General features: G+C 34.7%; 2 protein-coding genes across 2 annotated transcripts in view; one reads left to right on the top strand and one right to left on the bottom strand.

Moving 5' to 3' along the window:
* The window catches only part of LOC133173657 (TBC domain-containing protein kinase-like protein), a 39,003-nt gene extending 37,439 nt beyond the window's left edge, over positions 1 to 1,564 (bottom strand). The window contains exon 1 of the mRNA XM_061308645.1: positions 1,546 to 1,564. The gene's annotated coding sequence lies outside the window, so the exon portion shown is untranslated. The remainder of the gene's footprint in view (positions 1 to 1,545) is intronic.
* Positions 3 to 25,771, top strand: LOC133173656 (centrosomal protein of 135 kDa-like). The gene is made up of 21 exons (XM_061308643.1): positions 3 to 339; positions 1,103 to 1,270; positions 1,525 to 1,754; positions 13,154 to 13,282; positions 13,685 to 13,921; positions 14,065 to 14,130; positions 14,373 to 14,523; positions 14,823 to 15,094; positions 15,182 to 15,307; positions 17,725 to 17,820; positions 17,925 to 17,987; positions 18,096 to 18,347; positions 20,029 to 20,180; positions 20,321 to 20,591; positions 20,685 to 20,740; positions 21,455 to 21,734; positions 21,996 to 22,181; positions 23,462 to 23,671; positions 24,377 to 24,579; positions 24,795 to 25,049; positions 25,157 to 25,771. The coding sequence occupies exons 1-21, from the start codon at positions 18 to 20 to the stop codon at positions 25,281 to 25,283; spliced, it is 3,852 nt and encodes a 1,283-aa protein (XP_061164627.1). The 5' UTR covers positions 3 to 17; the 3' UTR covers positions 25,284 to 25,771.
* Positions 25,772 to 26,657: the final 886 nt, after the last annotated feature.

Genomic DNA, 26,657 nt, shown 5'->3' with positions numbered 1-26,657 from the left:
GAGAATAAGTACGCAATATGTCTAGCAGCAATAAAACTTCAGCACAGGCTCAGCAAAAGTTTACAAATCTACGTAAACGACTTGACCAGCTTGGATACAGACAAACTTTAGGATTAGAGTCATTGCCACTTGTTGAAAAATTATTTGCTGATCTTGTTCACACAACAGAAAGTTTGAAAAATGCCAAGTTACAGCTGGGTAAAACAGAGGTGGAAACAAAAGATGTGGACAGTGCAATTGAACCTTACAAGAGTGACAATGCAAAGCTAGTGAAGGAAAATAATGACCTACATCAGCAGATCATCAAACAAAAAGATGAATCAGATGCTATTGTTAGAGGTATGTACAGAATATTGTACCCACCAATACTATACATGTAGGAAGTGGATACAAAGGTACAATTCTACAATAGTAGATAAAAATCTTTCAAAAATTGAGGTAGATTTCAACATTTCTTATTCTCTTAAGATTTCTCTAAAGTCATGAAAGTTGTGAAATGTGATGAATGTTATGGTTAAACACTTTAATTAAACTTTCATCATAAAGAATCCAAAGTTCCTTGAAAGGTATATGCGCTGTTTTAAGAGTATGAATTCACTTCAGACTAAAAACTATTATAACTAGATGATAAATGTATGTTTCTGCTTACAGACGGGAAAAATTAGGGTAGGCATTTTTTAATCCCCCCCAACCTTGGACTTCTTAAAATAAAACATCTTAAGTAACACTGATGACAAAAGAAATAGTTCTTGAAAGCATTTCTAAGAGTAAGACTTAATTTATTGTAGAAATTTTTATATATCACAAAAAACTGAACATTTATATCTTTGGAAAAGCCCCCCCCCTCCCCCCTCCCCCCAAAAAATAGGGATGGCATGGCTGCATGCTATAAATTAGGATCAGCTAGGAAAGAAAGATATTTTTTTTCAATGACTTTTTAAAATTCGTTGTTGACTGAGGGAAATATTGGCCCTTGTTCCATGGCTGGTCCTTAGTTCAGAATTGTGTTTTTATTTTATCATTCTTACAACAATTTACATCATTACTTTACAATAACTCTCATCATTACTTTACTAAGACAATAATTGAACTTGCATTTTAGAGTTAAAAGCATCTCTAAGGAAACTTGAACATGAGAATGCTGATTTGAAATTCCTGAACAATCAGTATGTACACAAAGTCAAACAACTGGAAAAAGAATCCAGGGAGAAATCTGATAGAATTCTGCATCTACAGGAAAAAAATTTCCATGCTGTGGTTCAGACCCCAGGTAATAATTTTTTTAAACATACCCAAAGATGATTTGATTTAAGAAAAGAAGAGATTCCAATCCCTCAAATCCTCTAGGTAAATCAATTGTAAACCAGAAAGGTGTTCATGTCAATTCATGCACATTAAATGGTAAATAAGTGGAAGTATTAACATTTTCTAATTATATGTATTACTACAGAGGCTTGTAGCATACTGATACTTGAAATGTATTTAGATACATGTTTTACTTACTGTTTCCCCCAAAAATTTAAGGAGGTAAAAAGAAGAGCATACCATTCCGTCGACAAAGGATGGAGATTGACTGTGCTGTTCCTCCCACTGATGGCCCCATGGGGCATGCCTTTGCTGCAGCAGATGACCCCTATGTTGCTGACCTTCTTCAAGTAGCAGACAGCAAAATTGCAGAGTTAGAGAAGAGGATCAATATTGTGTGTGATGAGAAAGAAGTTCTGGATAGAAAACTTAAGAGCTTCAAACAACAGGTATTATTAGCTCACTGCTCACTTAAGAGTTCAAAGAAAAGCTGAACACTTTTATTGGTTGTCTATCTACATTCTAGCATCTGTACACTCTACTTTTAACTTATGTAAAACTAAATCTTCAACTAAACTTGACAGAAAGCCTGGAAAGTATTCTTGTAAAGTTGTTGAACATGAAATTCATTTAGCTTAAAGATGTTTAAATCTCATATTAAGGACAGGAAATGGAAAAGAAATAGTGATTTTACTATAACTTTTCTCAAGGACCAATTGAGCAGATATGACAAATTTGAAAATAAATTCAATGGTAGGGATTTTTTAGGCAAATCCAGAGTTGTCCAAATTAAATCATAAATCAAAAGGCCAGAATTGGGCCATAACTTTCATACATAATCTTTAAAAGTAAAATTTTAATGGGATAAGTTTCATATTATACAATAGTACTAGTATATATGATATAGTAACAGGGACAAAAGAGCAAGGGCCACTTAGGGCCTTTTTTGGCCCTGTAAATTTCTGAAAAATCGAAACTGCTCAGTTTTGGCTGACAATGCAGTATTCATTACTTGGACCCTTGGTGACCATGTTTCTTCTGAACATGACGTAATTTCCTCTCTAGTCAATGCATTATGATGTCATGAAATGCATCATTTTTACCTTATCCTGTAAATTCCTTTAAAAATGGCCAAAAGTTGAAGTATTTTTTCAATATTTCATATAGAGCACAACCTCTGATCCAAAATATGCAATAACATAATGAAAGATCTGTTTCTGAAGATCATAAAACATGTTTTAATTTTTGGATCGAGGTCTGTGGTCATATTTTAATTCTTTGCTGAAGTTAGTCAAATACGCATGTTTTTGATATAAGAAATGGGACTGAGGGTGATAGTCAATAAATTGATATAAGGACAGGGCCATTTTATGCATAAAGGTGAACCTAGCTCTTTGTTTTGCTATTTTCTTAAATAATGCTTAAAAAATTATTTATAAACTTTAGGAAGAACAATCAACATGAAATAAAAGAAATGTATAGACACACTCCTTTAACAGGTCTAGACATTTTCCATATATGGAAGTCAAGAACGGTAACATTAAACTGCTATAAATACACAGTATAAACAAGGTGCTAGTCCTCCTGACCAGTCAGACAAAACCATGAGAAAATAAATAAAACCTGTGATTTTAAAATGTTTTACTCAAAATATTTTTTGAGAACAAAACATTTGTAAACTTTATGCACATTTAGGAAAAATATACAACACATATATATATATATATATATATATATATATATATATATATATATATATATATATATATATATATATATATATATATATATATAGTCCCTGAAACGTTCTACTTTCCCATTTTTCCGTTCGCTCACCGTTCAGCGTTCGCTCTCCGTTCACAGTTTTGCGTTCACCGTGCGCTCGCGTTCACCGTTCACAAAGCGTTCAGCGTTCGCTCTTCGTTCCGTTCACTTTGCGTTCACCTTGCGTTCACCGTTCACCTATCGTTCAGTTTTCATTGTCATTCGGAACTCCGAAGTGAAAGGACTTATCTTTTTGTAGGGAATGAGTTACAGGTTTTTTAATTTAATAACTAACATATCGTGTTTGAAGAATCATTATTTCATGTTGAAAAATATCTACGATATATATTTTTATTATTCTAACTTAGCTGTTAGGTTATTTATTAAATTCCTCTGGAAAATAAATGTTGTTATAAGCACATTCTGTACCTATGTAGGACGATGCTGAAATATTAAATATAACTAAGGGCAATGTGCAAATACTTCAAGCACTGCAACGTTTTGTTATTTTGTTAAAGACGACGAATCGTTAATGGTGATATAATTACATATGTATCTAAGTCAAATAATTACGCAGAAAAATTACGAAAATATTTATTTCTAACACGTTTTTTTTTTCAATTACTACAGAAAATATGATAGAACTAGTTCTGAGAGTTATACATAGTACTGCGGATTTCCTGTTAATTTATTATCTTTGGAGCGAATTAAATTGATAGTGTGGTTAAAGGAAATATTTATTTGAAATGTACTGCACTACAGAATTTTCTCTACTATAATATGTAAAGTCTATAGTTATAGAGAAAAAAATCTTTCTTCGCCGTAACTTTATATGTTTGCCATTCGATATGATTAATACCCCCCCCCTTTTCCCCCTAGATTGGTTACTTAGTCAGTACTGTATTTCCAGAATATTTTAATTAACATTTTTAAAAAAAAGTCAAGGTCTTTTTTAGAACAAAAATTTCAGTCTCAAAACAAACATGCATCTAAAAAAAAAGTCACAAAACAATAGTAGTTCAAAATGTACACGTATCGGCGGTGGTATTTGAAATTGGCAGAGAGTATGTTTCAAATTCAAGTGTTAATGCCCAATGTATTTTATTCATTTATTAATCAAATGTTGGGATCAAATCTAGAAATGATAAAAATAAATGTTATAATTTGTTGGAAATACTCGCATTTCGTCTTCGATGTGACGAAACTTTCACACCTGCACAGTGTCGAATGATTTTGATTGACAGGACAAGCACGTGGACTTCGTGTGAACTTGAAGCAGGAAAATAAAAACGAGTATCACTGTCAAACAAATGGATATGATTTGTTGATAAAAAGAAAAGTTACTTTCACTGTCTGATATATTTAGAAAAAAATTTCAGAGTTTTTGTTTGATATAGGTACAAACATTTAGTGAAGCCTGAAAGGGGGGGGGGCTAAAACGAGATATCTCTCTCTCTCTTTCTCTCTCTCTCATTTGTCTGTTTAATAAAAACTATAACATCATATTACATAAATATCAAGTTCTGAAAATTGAATTTATAACAAATAATATGAATATGTATCTTTGTATTATCTTGTCTGAGTATAACCACCGCCATCTACATATACATGTAGAAGTCTGCTCAATAAATCATCATGAAAAATAGAAATGACACATAATATATTATTGTATTAAAAATTGAAAATACGAGCGTATAAATGCAAAACGTCCACTGATCTTTGTAATTATTTTTTTTTCATTACTTTACACGAAATCGACCTGACACGGAGAGAAATGAATGGATGTTACAACTGCTTTAATTCATTCTATAAGTCAGAAGTTTTCTCTGATTTGTTTATACTTCAGCGTTCGGCAACAATTGCAATGTTTTAATGCGATAAAAATCATGTGATTAAAAACTTGATGTGCATGCATCGTCTTTCTAAGGACAATTTTGGAGAATTTATTTTATTGACTTATTTATTCATTCATTTATTGGTTTACTTATTTATTATTTATTTATTTAATTATTTATTTGGCAACTGACATTATAATACAATAAAATAGTTTCAATGCAAGGAAAATATCAGAGGCATTCCGAATATATCGTTCATCTTGCGTTCACCATTCGTTCACCGTTCATTTTGCGTTCGCGTTTGCGCTCCGTTCGCGTTCTGCGTTCGCTCACCGTTCACCGTTCACACATCGTTCACCAAGTTGCGTTCAGCGTTCACACATCGTTCACTCACCGTTCGCTCTGCGTTCGTTTACCGTTCGTTCAGCGTTCGCTCACCGTTCAAGTGGGAAAGTAGAACGTTTCAGGGACTGTATATATATATATAACTGTTAAGTTTAAGTATAATTGGGTCATATTTATCTATTTTGAGATAATTTTGATAAAAGTCTCTTCTTTTACCTTGATCCATGGAGTATTTACACATTTTCCTTTATTTGACTCTTTTTTCTAGATTTTTTTTTTTTTTTTTTTTTTTTTGCTATTTATCATATGTTTATGCATTGAATACTTTGATATGACACAGTGTGTTTTAGGGTAAAGTTTATTTAAAAATTATCCTTGACCTTTTGTAATGTCACTCACAGTAATGACCAAAAAATACAGTGTAAAAAGAAAATTCTAAAAATAAAATAAGATTCTTACCAGGGTTGTCCCTAAGACCCGGGGGCCGGGGAATTTCCTTGCCTATAATGACGTTATCCACAGGTTACTCTAGTATTTCCCCTTAACCCCCTGTTACGAGAGGAACCCCAGACCCCCTTCTACCTTTTAAATGTCCTCTGCTATTTCAATTCTTAGGGACAACCCTGTTCTTACCCCTTTCAGATCAATATGATACATGTGAGCCTTGTAGCTCATCCTTGAGCAATTTGATATACACCTCAGATTACCATTCTTTCTTCTTCATTATACATAGCATGTAATACTCTATACAGGGAATCCCCCCCCCTCCCCATTTTATTTTCACCCCTTACACCCTTCTCACAGGTGGGAAAATTTAAAACTGGGTGAATTCAGAGAAAACTGTAATTTCTTAAACAGAAGTGCAACTTGGTGAATTTAAAAGGGGGCGAAATTGTTTGCAAGTGTGAAAGGGCGAAAATAAGATGGGGCAAAAATAACCCTGTATACAGAATATCATTTCTGAATTTATGTAGATAGAATACAAAGCTTGTTTTAACTGCTTGCTAGATTAGTATATTTTTTTCTGAGAAAATAGAATAGAATGATTTATACTTAGTCATTATACTTTAAACAATGGTAGACACATGTACCGGTATTAACAGAGTAAGATTTTTGTGCCTCTGATTGATTGAAGTAGAATTTTGATTCAGAATTTGCTGATATCTGATAACTTTATATGATTAAAAACTACAGGAAATGAAAATTTCTTCACTATGTGTTAATTCATCAAGTCAGACTAGGTGCAAATTATCCTTTACATATGAGTAAATTTACTCCTGGTGTATTTTCAGTCATGTGAAGGTGTAGAAAAATTTACACAAGAATAGAAATACATGTATTGAAATCATTGATTTCATTCAAAATTGCATCTTTTTTTTTTGTATTAGAAAGAACAGTGACCTTCTGTTGTATTATTAAGTCCAGTTATTATTATAAGTAGCATTTAAACAAAAATGTTCTTCTTAGTGCATTGGAGAAACAATGAACGAGTCATGCCTCCAGGTTTTTCTTGGACGTTCCCTCTTTTTCTTGCTTGCGGGTTCCGGGTAAGGGCCTGGCATGTGATGCTGGATGGTGACTTCCTTAGGGTGTGTCCAATCTGGCCCCACATCCTCCATCTGATTTGTATGTCCAATGGTTCCTGTCCTGATCTTTTCCATAGTTCTTCATTTGTGATCCTTTCAGGCTATCGGATATTGACGATGCACCTGAGACAGGTGTTGTAAAATGTCTGGATCTTCTGCAGGGTTGTGGTTGTCCTCATGATCCAGTCAATTACCTAGAGAAAGAGGAATGGTGACAGCAGACATCCTTGTAGAACTCCTGTCTTGACCTCGAAGCTCTCAGACATCCAGCCAGCATGGGCATGTCATGCCTTGGTTGGTGTTATGAATCAGAGAGACAAGCTTCTCAGGTACTCCATAGTGCCTTAGTATCTTCCACAGTGTCTCTCAGTCAAATGCTTTCTCATAGTCGATGAAGTTGATATAGAGGGGGGACTTCCACTCAAGTGATTGTTCAATGATGATGTGCAAACTGGCTATCTGGTAAGCACATGATCTGTAGTGTCTAAAACCAGTCTGCTGGATCACAGAGCTTTGGGTCCACTGCCTCTTTCATCCTCTCGAAAAGGATCCTGTTGAGGAGCTTGCAAGGCACTGATAGGAGCATAATTCCACAGTTATTACTGCAGTCCCTCAGATATCCCTTCTTTGGCAGCTTAATAAGGATGCCTTCTTTCCATTCCTCTGGAATGTTCTCTTCCTCCTAGATCTTCTTGAAGAGGTTGTATAGGATGTTAACAGCTGTCTCTTAGGGCTGTCACGGTTCCAAAATTTTTCGGGTTGGGTCGGTTCTGTAAATTTTCGGTTCGGTTTCGGGTTTTTCGGGTTGGGTATTTACATCTATTTTAAACCTTAATTTCATGAATTTAACTTGAAAAATCTTTATTTGTTACATTAAATTTACATTGAAAACAAGTCTTAACCATGCGAACGTCTAGACATCGGTGACTTGGCCTACTATTAGCCACAACCTGACCATTCATGCTCGTTTTGATAATTATCTAATACTAAGTGTTTTGTCATGGAATGAAGTAGATTTCAGTTGTGATGTTTATTTATCACTATTATCGTCATCATTCCTTTGATTTCGATGCCATTTTTTGTATTGAACAGACTCTAATATATAAACCAGACCCGAACCGAAATCTGGAAAAATGGAACCGGAACCGAACCGAACAACTTGGACCACGGTTCTCGGTTATTTCGGGTACTCGTGACAGCCACTGTCTCTGTATCAGCTTTGATGGCTTCTGCTGGTATCTCATCAGGCCCTGCCGCTTTTCCATTCTTAAGTTTGTTAATTGCTCTCCTGATCTCTGTTTTGTTGGCTTATTGCAGTTGATCGGGAGGTCTGTTTCAGCTGGTTGTATTCTGGAGGTGTTTCTGATGTTGTTCTATTTAAAAGCTCTCCAAAGTGTTCTACCCACCTCTTCAATTGTTCTTCTGTTGTGAGAGGTTTCCCATTCTTGTCCTTCACTGGCTTGTCTGTCTGCTGGAACTTGTTGGAGAGCTTCTTTGTGACCATATACAGTTTTCTCACGTTTCCTTGTACCGCTTCTTCAGCTTGTTTGGCCAGTTTGTCAATGTGATCCTGTTTATCCTTCCTGATGCTTTTCTTAACTTCTTTATCTGTGGCTGTGTAGTACTCTCGAGCTTTTGCCTTTGCTGCTCTTGTCCGGCTTGTATTCAGTGCCACTTTCTTTTCCTTCCCCACAGCCGGACTTGATGCAAGCCACACGAGCAGGCTAGGAGCTGGACTTGCTTGTCAGAGGCTATTAGAGGTGCACGCCCTGAGGAGCATTTTATAGACAATAGGAGCTTATCCCCATTGCCATCCCTCAACTATGACAACCTTTGGAACATTTACACACCAAGAGTAAAATTTGTATACATGTAAAATTTACACATGTAAGTAAATCAGTGCATGTGAACAGGACTAAAATCTGAATATTTGTACCCATCATTATGTATAAAAGTGGATATATCTAAAAGAATATGTATTTGGTGTGATAAAAGTGAAATATTGTGTGCTTTGGTATAACTGCATCAGGAGGTTATTTATATTCTTTTGAGATTTACATCGAATTTTTAAATTCTATGAAAAGAATAGAAAACAAATTCCGTCATATCATATCCAAATTTGGAAGAAATATTTCAACAGTAAATTCAGATAATGTGTATGAAAAATGTTTAAAGCAATAAGAGCTGCATTTTTGAGAATTTTCTTTTGCTATTAGAATGTGTTATTATGATAAATTTGTATATAATTTAAACCTTTTTGATCAATTAGACAGAAATAAAGTATCAAATTGCTTCAGAATAAACGATTCTGTACAATCAAATATATAGTGTTATATAAGAAATCAATATTGTACAGGATGACAATAATGTAATTTTGCTTCTATCAAAGCTTATGAATAGTTCTTCCATCGCAATTATGAACAACAGAAGTTTAAAAACTTCTTTTTTCTGTCATTGAAATAGTTAATTACAATTTTGCAACAAAAATGTCTGACATCAAAGTTGCAGCTCATATTGCTTTAAAATATCGTGGTTTATTTCAAACTTATTTAGACTTAAAAAATGTGAAAATTGGACCACGGAGCAAGTCAAAATTTTGTAATTTAAACTTAGTCTCCTTCCAAATTTATATAATATGTCTAGACATCTGAAAAATTGCAGGTTTTAAAAGAAAATGAAATTTAGTTTAAAAAACAAGAAAATAAATGTTCTATAAGTTTAATAAGGAATAATTTGCAGTGTAGATTATAAATGAAAGAAATTCCCATGGAAATGAGATGTGGCAAAATTAATCGATTACTTTGGATGCAAACAGTGTAAGCCAAACAATAACTGTTTTATTGACTTGACCAAGTGGGGCACTTTGGAATTTTGATGATTTAAATATATAACATAACAGTGACAATAGCCATTTAATTCTGTTGTCCTTCCATACATAAGCAGTTAGAATTTTAACCACCTTGCAAGATTAAATATGATGATTTAGCTTTCCATACAGAAACATGCACACAGGTAAATTAAATGCTTAAAGGGGTTCACCAAGGGGTACTCCCCCTTGAGGGAAACCACTGCATATACATGTTGCATAAACTTAATTATCAAATTCATTTATTTTAATTTAAAATGAAGGGTAATTTGTATTAGCAGATTGCTAATTAGTTTTAGAAGAAATATTACTTTAGCATTTATTTTGAAAATTTAAATGCCTGATCTAATTGCCACTCATTGACCTGTTACGGGAACATTGAATGGACAGGCTGAGACTTGACTGGGTTATAGTTACTGTAGTAAAATCCAGCTGAGAGCGGGAATTGTAAGGGTTCTGTGTAGCTAAGCTGTAGGGGCATTAGTTTACACCAGGGATATATTGTTCCTGTCCCCCAAAAAAACATAACAGGTGAGAAAATTTATTAATAATGTTAAGATGTTTGGTAGCATAGCTCATGACAGTAATAGTTTCAGACAATATCCAGAATTTTACCATAAGATGAATGAAAATGTTTTCTAAGTGTTAAATATTGAACCTTTGCAAATGTTTGCATGCAGCCTAATGCATTATTGAATACATCCCCTGACTATAATGATCAGCACTGTCATTGTCTTTGTTGAGGGTTCAGTATTGATCTGTGAATTTTCCTCTTTTTATTCCCAGGTGATAATAATTTGTCATGATTATTGGTATGTTTGTCAGGTGTATTCTGGGATTTAATCAAGTGAAGGTCATTCATCAACCTTTTTACAATGACCATATGATGACAGTACATCTTGATTGACCATGTCAGCAGTTTCTGATAATCACATTGTACTTTTTTCCAACTTGTTATGATCTGTTTGGATTTTGGGAATACCTGTATAAATTGTATCATTAGTATTATGTGCCTCAAAATCAGAAAATGGTCATACCTTTATTGTATCTGAGAATATTTTCTAACATTTTTCTTCACATTTCATTATGCTCATGGAATGGTTTGAAAATATATTCAATATATCTTTTGATTTTGGCATTTGAAGTGCATTTCTAGAAACCTGATTATTCTTACAATTGTGCATACCTTCTCTTTGACATTCACACTTTTTGATTCCAGGACAATTTTTCAGTATAATGTCCATCTTGGTCATGTTGATGACTAACTCTGTTAAGAGTTAACTTCTATATTTTATGGCAATATTTGATAAGAATTCAGCTCTGAACTTTAAAAGCCTGATTTATAGGTCTTTTTAATATCCTGTCTAAAAATCCCATTTAGTGTTCACAGAAATCTCAATTTCATGATATTAAAAGATCAAATTCCTTTTCACTAGTTTTATGAAAAGTTTAATTTGAGTTGTGCTTTCACCAGAAAATGTTAAAAAATCTTTAAACTGTCAATATTTTATTTATGAATACTATAGGTAGAACATTTATTGGAGATTCTTTATTCTATTATGACAGTGTATTTATCTTTATGACCCTGAAGAGTGTTTGTGAATGTCTCCTTCTTTATTTTTTTCTCTCCTGGAATTATAAGTTTGATTTGCTGGGTTCTATTATTTACAACATTTCATCCATTACTTTGATTACCAGATTAGAGTCAGAATATACAAAACCGCATTTAGGACTTCTAAACATTTTATCTTTACAAATTACATTCCGTGTTTATATGCTTTATCTAAGTTCGAAAAACGTGGTATAAGTTCTAACTAAGGATTGATTGGGGTTTGCAGTATGAATTGACTGTGTTGTAGCTTTTCAATATACCGCATACATTTAAAGATAAAATCCTGCAGTGGCATCAAGCTTGGACATGACTTAACTCAGGTGAATATTTAATACAGCCATTTTCCCTTTCTGTTTTTTAATGTGGCTGCATTCATAAAGGTATTTTCAGGTATGTTGTTAAGTTAAATCTGTTTTAACATTTCTTTGTACTTTATGAATGTTTTAATAGTGCTCTTTGCCGAGCCATGTGAGAAAATAGGAGCATGGCACATTGGCCTATTGTATCACTTTGACAAGGTTTCCATTACACAAATCAATATCTACCCCTTTGTTGAAGGTGTGGATTTTGGTTAGATATGATTTGAGATATAGTATATGGTGTGTTACTCCCAGGTTTTGTTTCCAGCTGGACAGGGGCATAGTTGTAGTAGGTAATTGATGAAATTTCAATAGGCAGCTATTTTGTATGTCAGAAGTTAAAGATAGGTAACTAGTTTACAGTTAAAATTCCAGATCTAGATATTGTTTGTTTGCACATTTGTTTTTCTTTTGTTAATTGCTAGTAAGTTTTAGACGCAAGTTAGTGGATATTTTCTATTTGTACATGATTTCATGGATTTATTTACAAGTCATAATATGCAAAAAATATTGTTGGAATCAGTTATTGTCAATAATTCTACCTGCATACACCTGCTTATCTTAAAGAATTGAGACTTCTTAACAAAACCAGCAAATTTAAATCTTCTGTGTTATGGCTAACATAAACAAATATCAGGATAAAAGCATACAATTATAATGTTTACACATGAAGTACTTGATAATGTGTGAGTGAAGTTGACGCGTTCCCCTGCAGGATGTCTAGCAAAGTAATGGACACATCAAAGAAGAAAAGGGGCACAAAAAGAGGGCCTAAAAATTCAGGGGGAACAACTGATGCTTTAAAGAAAGAGGAACGGAGAAAAGCCAGAGCTTATGTAAAGTGTAGACAAAGCTACATATACCAATATTAACACTCAATAAATTTCAGAGCTTCCATAGAGTGAGCATGCAGGAAATAAGTTTTATATTTCATATCTTGCATGACAGAGCTCCAGCAATGGTCTATCACTTTGTAGACTATTAGCATTGTGCTTGCAGAGATTTTTTTTCACTTGACATATTGTTAGTCTTAAATACTTAGCACTGTTTAAACTCTGGTTGTTTGGTTTTAGTGTATCCACAGAAAATGTATATATATATAAATAATGATAAAGATATTTCTTTAGACTGACCGCTCATTTCTTTTACATTTCATTTAGTTTACACATTTACATTGTATCCAAAGCCATATGGTAGTCTGTAGATTTAAAGTTCTCTCTCACTTGACTTGACTTCTATAAGAGAATGGTGCCTGGGGAAATCCCTCTGCTACTAATTCAAACTTTCTATCCACTTCAGACAAAAAGTAACAGTTCAGTCACTCTTATCACACAATAAAATATTCAAAAAGGCAGGAGAGGTTTTCTCTTAATCATCATATCAGTTTTAAAAATGACCTTTAATGTATGCAGCAGTTTGGATGTAAAATTCTAAGTGACTGTGTTTAGATTTATAACCATTTTAATGCTGTGTTTGACTAGGTTGCCAATAGAGATGAGGAAATAGAGCGACTGAACAGGATGTTGGAGGGAGGAAGACCATCAGACGTTGTGGCCCTAGAGGCACGCAACAGGGCAAATGAGCGTATGATTTCTCACCTTAACATTCAGGTATCTTACTTTAATTTTCTAGATATATTACCTGAAAACCTGCTGGACTTTTTTTTATATGTAAAAGTAGCATTCTAGCTGATATTCTATGTGTGTTTGGTATACAGTTGCGCCTTGTTAATCCGGACACTTGTGTTCCCGAGCAAATTTTCCGGAGCATCGTTTGTATATATGAATATAAATTGTTCCTCGCAAATTTTGTCTGGAGCATCGTTTGTATATATGAATATAAATTGTAAATTTTTTTCTGGAAGGTGAAGTGTTCGGATTATTGGTGTCCAGATTAATGAGGCTCCACTGTATATTGAAACATTATTCTCTTGTTACAGTACTATAGCTTTTGTTCTACGATTTAAAGATTTCTATCTATAAATATACTGATTAAGGCTTTGGTCCCTGCAGATTGACTTCCTGCAGCAGAAAACACGAGAACTAGAGAGGAAATACCAGGATTCAAATGCTATCAAGGAGGATCTAGAGGTCACTCTTAGTAAGAGTAAACTGACCATCAGGGATCAAGAGGCACGGATCAAAGAATTAGAACTGGACCTCAGGGATGTTGATAGGGTAGCTAAAAGGCTGGAGACAGACAAAAATAATGTTGTACGGACAGCTGACCGTGAAATGATGGAGGCCAAGGTGGGTCTACTGAAATTCAGCGTGTCTAATTTCTAGTGTATCTTAAAAAAAGTGTGATGTGTATTTAACTCTCATAGTTCAGTGTCTTTTGATGCTCACTGTTAGGGATATTGTTAGGATATTGTATCTTTTAAATGTTTCAGGATGAGCTTGAGAAGTCAAGACACGAACTGGAAGATTTAGACCTCACAATTGCTCAGTTCAAAGCTGTAAGACCATTAAAATCACCCCATGAAATGACCTTTTAGTGATTAATTTAACTTTATTTTATAGTTTTTAAAAACACAAAGCCAATTCTCAAAAATCTTTAAAATTGTGATAGTGTATTGAATTTGATCATTGAAAAAAAAAGAAGAGCAAGAAATGTTGGTTCCAGAAATGAAAGAGAAAGCAGATTTGTTCATGCTGCATTGTTTTATGTTGTGCATACATTTGTATTTTCTTGCTTCAGGAGAATCAGAGATTGAACAAGGAAGTGGGTGAACTGAAAGCTCAGCTGACCGTGAAGGGTGGAGATATACTCCGATTGGAGGATCTACTGGACCGTGTCCAGGAAGACAAGAAACGACTCAGCAACCGCTGTAACAAGATGATGGCCAATGGTAATTCTACATTGTACAATACTTAGTTAGTAGAGAAAGACAAGGGTTTGTCACAGATAAATTATGATCAAGATACAGGAATTCCCATTATTGGCCTAAAACCAAGAAGTATACACTAGATCTGAATCTGCGTTATGTTAAAGCCACACACATTGGTTTAAGAATGTTTGAATCCCTTTTTTTTGCTATGTAGTATTTTGATGCATTGATGAGAATATATGAAATAAGATTTAATGTGCATGTTCTAAAGACACTTTTTTGTAAAAATATTATTATGTTGATATTTTTATTCTGCTCAGAAAAAGAACTGGTTCTAGAAATTGAAAGACTGAAAAGGAAGAATGGCCCAGTGACCACTGTGAATGGCAAGAAAGGAAAGTCAGCCACCAAACTGGATGCCTTCATCCGTAGTATTGAGGAGGAGAGAAACTACTATAAGGACCAGACAGAGGCTCTCCAGAAAATGCTGCGGGGGGAGATCCCATCTCGCAGTCGTAGCCCTGTCAGGTCCAGGCCATCGTCCCGCAGCAGTAGTCCTGTCAGAGATATTGCCAGCAAGTCTGATAAAAAGGTTTCTATTTGTTAGGGATATTAAATGAACAAAGAGGCAATGAATGGTGTGTGATACTTTGTTATTAAATTTGATTTTGTTTTTCAGACTGTTGCACAGTATGAGATGATTATTCGGGTGTTGGAGGAGGAGAGAGATTACTACAAGAAAGAGTATGAAGTTCTGAAGGCAGTGAAGAAGTCTTCCTCCTCAGCCAGAGCTACCCCCACCAAGGTCAGTAGTGATGTTTGTAGTGTAAAATGAGACAGAGCTACCCCTACCAAGGTCTGTAGTGATGTTTGTAGTGTAAAATAAGACAGAGCTACCCCCACCAAGGTCTGTAGTGATGTTTTTAGTGTAAAGTAAGACAGAGTTACCCCCACCAAGATCTGTTTGTAGTGATGTTTGTAGGTAAAGTTAAACAGAGATACCCCCACCAAGGTCTGTAGTGATGTTTTTATTGTAAAGTAAGACAGAGCCTCTCCCACCAAGGTCTGTTTGTAGTGATGTTTGTAGGTAAAGTTAAACAGAGATACCCCCACCAAGGTCTGTAGTGATGTTTGTAGGGTAAAGTAAGAGTCACGCCAACCAAGGCCTGTTTGTAGTGATGTTTGTAGGTAATTAAACAGAGATACCCCCACCAAGGTCAGTAGTGATGTTTGTAGGGTAAAGTAAGACAGGGTTACCCCTACCAAAATCTGTCTGTAGTCATGTTTGTAGGTAAAGTTAAACAGAGATACCCCCACCAAGGTCTGTAGTGATGTTTGTAGGGTAAAGTAAGACAGAGTTACCCCCACCAAGATCTGTTTGTAGTGATGTTTGTAGGTAAAGTTAAACAGAGATACCCCCACCAAGGTCTGTAGTGATGTTTTTATTGTAAAGTAAGACAGAGCCTCTCCCACCAAGGTCTGTTTGTAGTGATGTTTGTAGGTAAAGTTAAACAGAGCCACGCCCACCAAGGTCTGTAGTGATGTTTGTAGTGTAAAGTAAGACAGAGCCACGCCCACTCAAGGTCTGTTTGTAGTGATGTTTGTAGGTAAAGTTAAACAGAGATACCCCCACCAAGGTCTGTAGTGATGTTTGTAGGGTAAAGTAAGAGCCACTCCCACCAAGGTCTGTAGTGATGTTTATAGGTTAAAGTAAGAGCCACTTCCACCAAGGTCGGTTTGTAGTGATGTTTGTAGGTAAAGTTAAACAGAGATACCCCCACCAAGGTCTGTAGTGATGTTTGTAGGGTAAGTAAGACAGAGTTACCCCCACCAAGATCTGTTTGTAGTGATGTTTGTAGGTAAAGTTAAACAGAGATACCCCCACCAAGGTCTGTAGTGATGTTTGTAGGTAAAGTAAGACAGGGCCACTCCGACAAGGGTCTGTAGTGATGTTTGTAGGTAAAGTAAGACAGAGCCACGCCCACCAAGGTCTGTAGTGATGTTTGTAGGGTAAAGTAAGACAGAGCCACGCCCACCAAGGTCTGTAGTGATGATTGTAGGGTAAAGTAAGACAGAGCCACGCCAACCAAGGTCTGTAGTGATGTTTGTAGGGTAAAGTAAGACAGAGCCACGCCCACCCAAGGTCTGTAGTGATGTTTTTAGGGTAAAGTAAGACAGAGCCACGCCCACCAAGGTCTGTAGTGATGTTTGTAGGTAAAGTAAGACAGAGCCACACCCACCAAGGTCTGTAGTGATGTTTGTAGGTAAAGTAAGACAGGGCCACTCCGACAAGGGTATGTAGTGATGTTTGTAGGTAAAGTAAGACAGAGCCACGCCCACCAAGGTCTGTAGTGATGTTTGTAGGGTAAAGTAAGACAGAGCCACTCCCAGCAAGGTCTATAGTGATGTTTGTAGGTAAAGTAAGACAGAGTTACCCCCACCAAGGTCTGTAGTGATGTTTGTAGGGTAAAGTAAGACAGAGCCACGCCCACCAAGGTCTGTAGTGATGTTTGTAGGGTAAAGTAAGACAGAGCCACGCCCACCAAGGTCTGTAGTGATGTTTGTAGGAGTCATGTAAGAGTCATGCCAACCAAGGTCTGTTTGTAGTGATGTTTGTAGTGTAAAGTAAGACAGAGTTACCCCCACCAAGGTCTGTAGTGATGTTTGTAGGGTAAAGTAAGAGCCACTCCCACCAAGGTCGGTTTGTAGTGATGTTTGTACTAGGTAAAGTTAGAGTTACTCCTACCTAGGTCTGTTGTGATGTTTGTAGGTAAAGTTAATCAATGCAAACCTAATGGTCAAAGACCAGACAGCTTTTAAAAACAGTACACAGGTACACTACATCAAAACAAATATATATAAATAAATATCAATTTTGAGTTCTGATGAACAGTGTTGCAATTGTTCATAAAAAATGAAATAAACTATTAATTTATCAAAATTAAAAATCATTAATAAGAAATAGATTTTATTTGACTGGAATAAAAAATACATTGCATCAAGATCCATATAGTTACACCACTTTCTGATTTCATATTGTTTCTTTCTGTTCATTTTAAAAGAAAAAAGTGTTGTCTCTTTTCAATATCTAAAGTTTAAAGAAAGAAATTGCAACTTGTCTTAGAGTATTCTCTCAAGAGACTTATGTTTTCTCCTAGTTTAAGAACAAGGAAACCTCAAACTATTTCAGATATACTAATTGAATGGAAATATGTATTTCAGAGCTTCACATCAGAAGACCCAGAGCTTTCAAAGGTCATCAGGGAGAGAGATGATCTCAAGGCTTTACTGGACAAATTTGAGAGGCACATGGCAGAGGTAGGCAGTTACTATCTATACCACTAAAGGGTATACATGTGTATTTAACAGTTACCCGTGTAAAAGAGCTTTTATAGATAGTATATTAACTCTGAATTTTGTAGATTCAAGCCAATGTTAAAGTCCTGACAGCGGAGAGAGACAAGCTTAACATTATGTATGAGGAGGTAATGAATCCTTAATGAGTTCTAAACTAGGCAGCCTGAGTTGATACCCTGTGTATGAAGCACTTTATTGGAATTTGAAAGTAAATTTAAATTTGTTGCTTATGTTAGACCAAAGACGAGCTTCAGAGAGTGAGGAGAGAGCTGGTGAAATCCCCCAAGTCCCCTAAGACTTCCCTGGCAGCTCAGGCTATTCTGCGACGAGTGGAGACAGAGAGAGATGATGCCCTCCAGGATTTACGACGCATGACAACAGAGAGGGACAGTCTGAGGGAGAGATTGAAGATAGCCACCGAGACCTCGCTGTCTGACAGAGCTAAACTAGAACAGAAGATTGAGGACCTAGATACTGCTCTTAGTCATGTAATTACTCAATGTTTATGTCTAGTTTGTTAATGATGGTATATCAACTATAAATACTATATTTTTATGCCCCGCCATGAATATGGCCGGGGCATATAGTGTTTGTCATGTCCGTCTTCCGTCCTTCCGTCCTTCCGTCCTTCTGTCCTTCCGTCTGTCCTTCCGTCACACTTTGCGTTTAGCTCTGTTCAAAGCTCAGTTTCAAAGAAACTATCCAAGATATTTTTATCAAACTTCATATGCTGATAGATATTGATGAGGGCTATGCAACTGCATCAACATTTTTTGACCTTGACCTTTCCTTTGACCTTGACCTCACTTTTCTTAAATTAGTGTTTAGCTCAGTTTTAAAGATACCATTCAAGATAGTGTAATCAAACTTCATATGTTGATACATACTGATGTAAGCTATTCAATTGCATCAACATTTTTTTGACCTTGACCTTTCTTTTGACCTTGACCTTACTTTTCTTAAATTAATGTTTAGCTCTGTTTTAATGAAACCATTCATGATACTTTTAACAAACTTCATATGCTGATACATACTGATGAGAGCTATTCAACTGCATCAATATTTTTTACCTTGACCATTCCTTTGACCTTGACCTCACTTTTCTTAAATAAGTTTTTAGCTCAATTTTAAAGATACCATTCAAGATAGTGTTATCAAACTTCATATGCTGATACATACTGATGAGAGCTATTCAACTGCATCAACATTTTTTGACCTTGACCTTTCCTTTGACCTTGACCTCACTTTTCTTAAATTAGTGTCAAACTTAATATGCTGATACATACTGATGAGAGCTATTCAACTGCATCAATATTTTTTGACCTTGACCTTTCCTTTGACCTTGACCTCACTTTTCTTAAATTAGTGTTTAGCTCAGTTTTTTAAGAAACCATTCATAATATTTTCATCAAACTTCATATGCTAATACATACTGATGTAACCTTTTCAACTGCATCAACATTTTTTGACCTTGACCTTTCCTTTGACCTTGACCTCACTTTTCTTAAATTAGTGTCAAACTTCATATGCTGATACATACTGATGAGAGCTATTCAACTGCATCAATATTTTTTGACCTTGACCTTTCCTTTGACCTTGACCTCACTTTTCTTAAATTAGTGTTTAGCTCAGTTTTAAAGAAACCATCCCTAATATTTTCATCAAACTTCATATGCTAATACATACTGATGTAACCTTTTCAACTACATCAACATTTTTTGATCTTGACCTTTCCGTTGATCTTGACCTCACTTTTCTTAAATTAGTTTCTGAATCAAACGTCATATGCTGATACATACTGATGTAAGCTATTCAACTGCAGCAATATTTTTTGACCTTGACCTTTCCTTTGACCTTGACCTCACTTTTCTCAATTTGTGTTAAAATGTTGCATTACTAATATACCCTTGGCGGGGCATTCATGTCCTATGGACATATTTCTAGTTTTAGTATAAAAAATGTAATTTAAGTCGCGCCTCATTATGGACAAATATGTTCCAGAGCAAATTGTCCGGATTAATGAAGCCTCCAGATTACTGAAACGTACTATATAAATATAGATTGTTCCCCACAAACTTCTTTCTGAAGATGAAGGGTACGGGCCTTTACCGAGGCTCGACTGTCTACTTGATGTCTGTAAGTTGATAATTTACATATGATGAATTTCAGGTTGAGACAGAGAAGAATGAGATGGCTCTGAGAATTGCCACTCTAAAGGAGGACATTAGGAGTTACGAGGACCAAGTGAAGGAGCAGGCTCTGAGGCTCGGACAGGCTCAGGACAGTAATGCTCAGAGCAGGTCCACAGCAGAGCAAATGAAGTGAGTCTGACTTAATCTCATCTCTAGGGACTTTTTTCATGTATTATTGAAACAAAAATAATGAAATGAAAATAGAATATACTTAATAAGAAATTATAAAATAAAATAATTTAATGATATTGATTTATTCCTCTTTGCAGAATGATAGCTGAGGAGACAGAGAAGTCTTTAGAGGACACACAGAAGAGACTTTCACACAGAGAACGAGAGCTCCATAATCAAGAGGAGCGAGGAGTTGCCCTCGAGGAGAAATGTGCCGAGCTGAAACAGGCTTTAGAGATGGCAAAGGATGATATCAGTCAACTCCGGGCAACCATTAATGCCATGGACAGAGAAAAAGATTCATTACAGCACACAGTAGATGAGAAAACAGAGAAAATAGCTCATCTTAATGAAGATATTTTACATAAGGTAAATGGTGGACTGTGTCTGTTATGTTTCTTCATTCTATAAATTCACCATTTATTACAATGAAAATTCTATTATTCTGTCTTTATATTCTAGGAAAAACTGATGAGTGATCTTAAGATAAGAATGAGTGAACTTGAAGCACAATTAGAGTAAGTAATCAATTTTAACCTATTTTTTGTTTATGATAAAATTAGGCAAGTTAATCTTACACTTAAAATGTTGAAAGGTATGTCATTGATTTTAAATGAAGTGAATGAGGGCAGAGAGCTTTATTCTGATTTAAAGAGCTGTGTAAACTATGACTAAGATGGCCTGATTCAATCAACTGTCCACCTGTGTCCAATCTCAAAACTGAAATGGAGACTGTGCTTTCATAACTTATAAGAAAGTTTCTTTTGAGAGTACATACCAGTATTACATATACCTGAAAACAAGCTTTGTCAAACTGCTGTGAGAAAGTTATCAAATTTTGCAGAAAAAACAGTGCATTTAAATCCATTAAACAAAATATTTGATATGAGCACTTCCTTTCATTGAGTAGATAAAATACATTATTGGGATTTATCAAAAGTTGTGATAAGTACTGAAAAGCAGCTTGAAATATTTTAAAGAATTTTTCACAGTATTGGGAAACATTTAATGACAGAGAGTAATATAGCAAATAGTTATGATATTTGGCATGTTGTCCACTAAAGTTTTCATTTGTCAAAATTTTACAGGGCCAGATAAGGCCCTTCAGTAAACTATACACTTTAATTGCATAATTTAATAATGAAAATCTAACTGTGACAATCACGTGGACATATTTCTCCTTAATTTATATTTTTATCATACCTGTAAAGATTATTTAAATTGTTTTACAGGCATGCTAATGATAATTTGAACTTAAAAGAACGTGAGCTTAAGAGTATGCGTCGTCAGCTAGATAGTACATCGGAGGATTTGAGCGAGTCGAGTCGAAGTAAAGACATCGCTCTGAGGGAGAACCGTCGACTTCAAGATGACCTTGCTGTGATGACCAGAGAGAACCAGAAACTGAACTCGGAACTTCAGGAAACGTTAGAGGACAAGGAACATCTCAAACAACAAGTACAGGATTACATGATGGAGGTCAAACGCATTGAGGACGTACTGGCCAGAAAGGTGGGGATAGGATAATGTCTAATCAACAGAGCTGTAGAAATAATTGTTCAAAAATACAAAATCATTACAGAGATTTGGCAAGTGGAAACTTCAACACTTTAGTAAAATCTTTTGTTTCTATTAAATGTTTACAAAAAAATTCATTCATTCTTCATTTTCATTTCCTAGTTGTCTACCTTTCCATGTTTAACAACTATAAATATTTATGAATTTGATAGTGCATGAATCTAACTTGAATTATTGTGTATGTTGGCATTAAAGGAGAACGAGAGGACAGATCTGTTGGAGCAGTACAGAGCTCTATCTGCGGAGGCTGAACAATATCAGACTTCCACCCATCAGCTGGAGAGTGAGGGATCGAATCTTCGTTTAGAACTCATGACAAAGGACTCAGAGCTCAGGAGAGCTCGCGATAAGCTTGACAATCTAGAAAGAGAGATTCAGGAGGTATGACTTGCAGAAAGATTCTAATATATATAGATATAGATGTTCTATAAGTAAGAAACAGCAATTTTTTCTATTGTTCGAATTTTTTAAAAACTTTTTCTTTATGATAGGTAGTTTTTCCTAAGGTGAGGTTTATAAGCATATAGATACATGTGTATTTTTATCCAGTTTTCTTTCTTCAGTTGAAATTTTTTGTACTTTTTTCGAAGTTGATAGTGTTAACTGTTGATACATTAATATGTATTACTGGTTTGTTATAAAATGTTCTCTGACCCACTTAGTGTTTTAGAAAAATAGGTTTATCTGAAATTGGGTATAATCAGGGATTTTTCAGCCTATTTTGGGAAACACCATTTTTGGGGAATTGGGAAAAAATTATCGGCTATTTGATGAAATTGGGAAAAATTTAAAATGTTGCTTAAATCATGTATTCAGGTGTAATTCATTTAACATTTCAGCATGAACTCTAATTTGAGCAACCAAACAGACAATTAAATATGATCAAACTTCATACAAGATCAATTATGAATAATAGACTAGCTAATAAAATTAAAATGACTTCAATGAGTATAAAGTATTTACCTATACAACTTAGGGTAGTACATGTGTGTATGAGATTCCAATTTAGGTCATTATAGAATCTGTTCCTGGAGATTATAAACCTCCTGCAAATAATTATACTAAGTACACATTTTCTCAAAGTCCTCTTTTGATATGTATTAAACATTGAAAATATATTTTTCCATCTGAAATAATGCCTGCAGTCCTTATCTTTCACTCGTAGATCAATTGAGTAGGTGGAAATAAATTAATATATCTATACAATTACACAATATCACCATTTTGAGGAAAACAGATGAAATTCGGATTAAAAGTTGGCGATGTTTTTACAGTGTTTTTAAACATGTGTTATGACTGCAGCTTTGCTAAATGAGTTAAATAGATGAAAATTACAGACAATCTGACAATTTTACTCTGTGTTCTTCCAAGATAATTGAACATAAAAGCATTGTTCACCAATTGGGAAAAATACTGCTGCCAAATTGGGAAAATTTGAACTCATTTTCAATTGGGAATGGGGCCAAATTTCGGCCCCTGAGAAGGTACTGGTAAATCCCTGATAATTAAATTGTAAAACTGTAAGTCAATTTGAATCAGTCAAAAAAATTAATTAATGCTTACTGGTACAAAAAAAGAGAAAGAAATTGAACAACTTTACATGACTTATAGACATGAAGGATAAAATAAAATTTTGCTAATGTTAACTTGTTTTCTTACAGCACTTGAATGCTGAGCAGGCTTACGAGTTACAGGTGTCCAATCTGACACGGTCCGTCGGCAATCTGGAGGAGGCCATGAGACAAACAGAGGAGGATAAACAGAACCTTCTGGAGGATCTGACCGCTGTCCGAGAACTCTGTGCCAAACTGGAGGCTACAAAGGAATCCATACAACGACAGCTTACCTCCGCCAGCCTCGACAAGGAACAGGTACAGACTGACTTATCTCCCTTGTATACTCAGATGATTGGTACAACTTCTTATATGATATACAATATACCTCATAAATTTATTTCATGATTTAGTTTGGGTATACATGTGTTTCTCGTAAAAGTAAATTTGTGAGTATCAAATTAATTTTTCAGTGTTCTATACATTTGTATTCATTGCTAACCAGGGTTTTTTTTTCCTTCTTTATTTTCCTTCATAATTTATATGAAATTGATTTTTTTTTTTCTTTTTTACATTTGACTGTTTAAATTTAAGTCTATCATTAAATATTTACATTTCCAATAAATTTCCCCTATGATTCTTAATCATTCTTTACAAAAAAATAAAACAGTTCATTTTCTCATGAACTACCATGGATGAGCATGAATATCTCCATTGTTACGTCATAATACCCTAGTGCAAACTGATTTTTGCTTTAAAAATGACGGTTGAATGGCGTAATTTGTGGCAACTCATCAGAAAAATAATGTAAATATAAGAAATGAACTTTATTTTTGCCAACGCGCTTCTTGAAATATGCCAGCGTGAAGCATCGTAGTTCATGTCCACATGAATCTTCAGAAATTAAATTCATTTCAAAATATTGTATTTGAACAAATTTATACCAAAATGAAATTAAATGAATCTTCTACTTCTGAATTCCAGTAAGTATTTTATAAATGGTATTTTGTGGTTTACTTGTAGATGTCCACCTTGATTGAGGACATGAAGCAGGAGACAGAACTCCTGAAGCAGCAGTTATCAAGTGAGAGAACCAATGCTAAGAATTTGGAGGGACTGTTACAGAACAACAGAGAGAAGGAGTTTACCAGTCAGCTGGCACAGCAGGAAAAGTCCTCCGAGATCCAGATGTTGAAGGACAGACTGGCACTCAACGAGAGCAAAATGTATACAGCCTTGTTAACTATAGCATCACTCACGTTCACAGTCACACATCTTATATAAAAGTTATCTTTACATTCACAGTCACACATCTAACAAAAAAGTTATCTTAAATACTTCAATAATCAGTTAAAGAGCTATAAAGACTTTGTAAATTTGAGTTCTGAAAAGCTCTTTATCTTTATTGTCTGCATTATTAGATTTTCATCAAAATTTTCAGACAAAGTCAGGGACGTGAAATTGCATCATTGAGAACTAGGAATGTTGAATTGGAAGGAGATGTAGAGAGATTACGTCGTAACTTAACAAGTGAGAAGTTCGAGAGAGAAAGAGCCATTCAGGAACTCCGTCGACACAACATTGCCCCACCCATCCCCACCATGGAGTACAGTACTTATCCTAGCTATTCCAGAACTTACACCTCCATGACAAGGTCAAGGTCACGATCCAGGTCCAGATCACCCAGTCCATCCAGGTCAGTCTTACGTTTATTATTCAACAAAAGACTCTTTGATGTGACTTCTTCCTGTTTGAATGATACATGTATGCATCAATTTAAACTGTAACTTTCATTATGTCCAGGTATAGAAGTCCTGATACATCCTACCTGAGTTCATCTGCCAGACGAGCCCGCAGTCCTGAAAGAAGCAGCTATTTAGAGGACCCTTCAGAAACATCCACTAAAGGCATCGGTCAGGATGTCTTATGATCATCACAAAGCAGCAACTTCTCTTCACAAACTTAGATATAAACAAAGTAATATATATTTATATGTTCGGTATGCCTGTAGATTTTTACACAAGGTTGAATAAGTCCTAATGTATGTGGTATGCAAGAAATCCACTGCCCTGATCTGAGTTAGATATTGTATAAAAAATAAGGAGGAGAAAGTCTCTTGAACTTTTGAGATCATCAATTTTAGATTTTTTAAGAAAGAGCACATTTCTGGTGGACCTATTTTGTAGAGATAAGTCTGGGTGTAGAAGGTATTTTTTAGTATCTAGCTACATGATATTTTAGATATTTTTGTCTGTGATATTTTCAAATTTCCATCAGTGTATTACTGATGAATATTATGTACTCAATGACTTCTCTTAATTAGTTCATTATTATGTAATTGCCATTATTAAATATAGAATGATGTTTTTAACATCAGAGTATGGTTAAATTTATGATTCAATACATGGAAGTTATTACTGACACAAATGAAAATTAAATCCTTTTTAGTTTTCTTTTACTCTGACTTTATTTGTATTTTGTCAATCTAAGTCTCTTTACAAATCAAGTTTCCGTCCATAAATATTTATATAAATATTGCCAGTTTTGTTTGTATTTTTGTTTTAGCGATTTTTTATTTTTATTATTTAAACAATTTATTTCGAATATTTAGTAATATTTAAGAAATTTTGTTGTAAATTTAATGTCGATCAATGAATATGATTTGTAGCGATATCATGCATGCATTTGAGAGAACAAATTATATATTCCATGATCAAAATATGCATTTAGTTTTATATTTATTTCCAGAAAGTGCTGAAAATTAGGTAAATGACATTCATCTGAGTTGTTTTGCAAACATTCTAGGAACATGAGCCACTTTATTTTGGGGTGTTAAAGAGTGTGGAATTTTCTTTGGTATTTTGAGTGTAAACAGATACTGTGGTCTGATGAAATCAAACTCAGTTGAAAAGTTTGTCACAACCCTGACTTCAATGCATTACATGTAAAGAACATGAGACAGGAAAGTGAATCTGTCATATACACCACTCCTGAACCTTAATACATTCAGGCAATATCATGTTCACAGTACATGCAAGTCACAGTATTTGTGAGGCAATCTGCTTTAACACCATTTGTTTCTTTCAGTACTAAATAATATAAATCATATTTACAGAATAAATTATTTATAAAGATGAGGAGTTGATTTCTTTATACAACATATAATCCAGTATTATATAAGATCTTTTTTAATTTAACCAATATTTTAATATATTATTAATATATACATCATAGTCCAGTATCAGTCACAATTGCCTTCAATTGTGTTGGGTTCTTTTTTAAAAAAAAAAAAAAAAAAAAAAAA

This window comes from Saccostrea echinata, unplaced genomic scaffold (genome assembly GCF_033153115.1).
Source record: "Saccostrea echinata isolate AGI-Se365-2 ecotype Australia unplaced genomic scaffold, CSIRO_AGI_Sech_v1 ptg000056l, whole genome shotgun sequence".
NCBI classification, from domain to species: Eukaryota; Metazoa; Mollusca; class Bivalvia; order Ostreida; family Ostreidae; genus Saccostrea; species Saccostrea echinata.
Note: the sequence above shows the minus strand (reverse complement) of the source record. Positions and strands in the feature narration are given on the sequence as shown.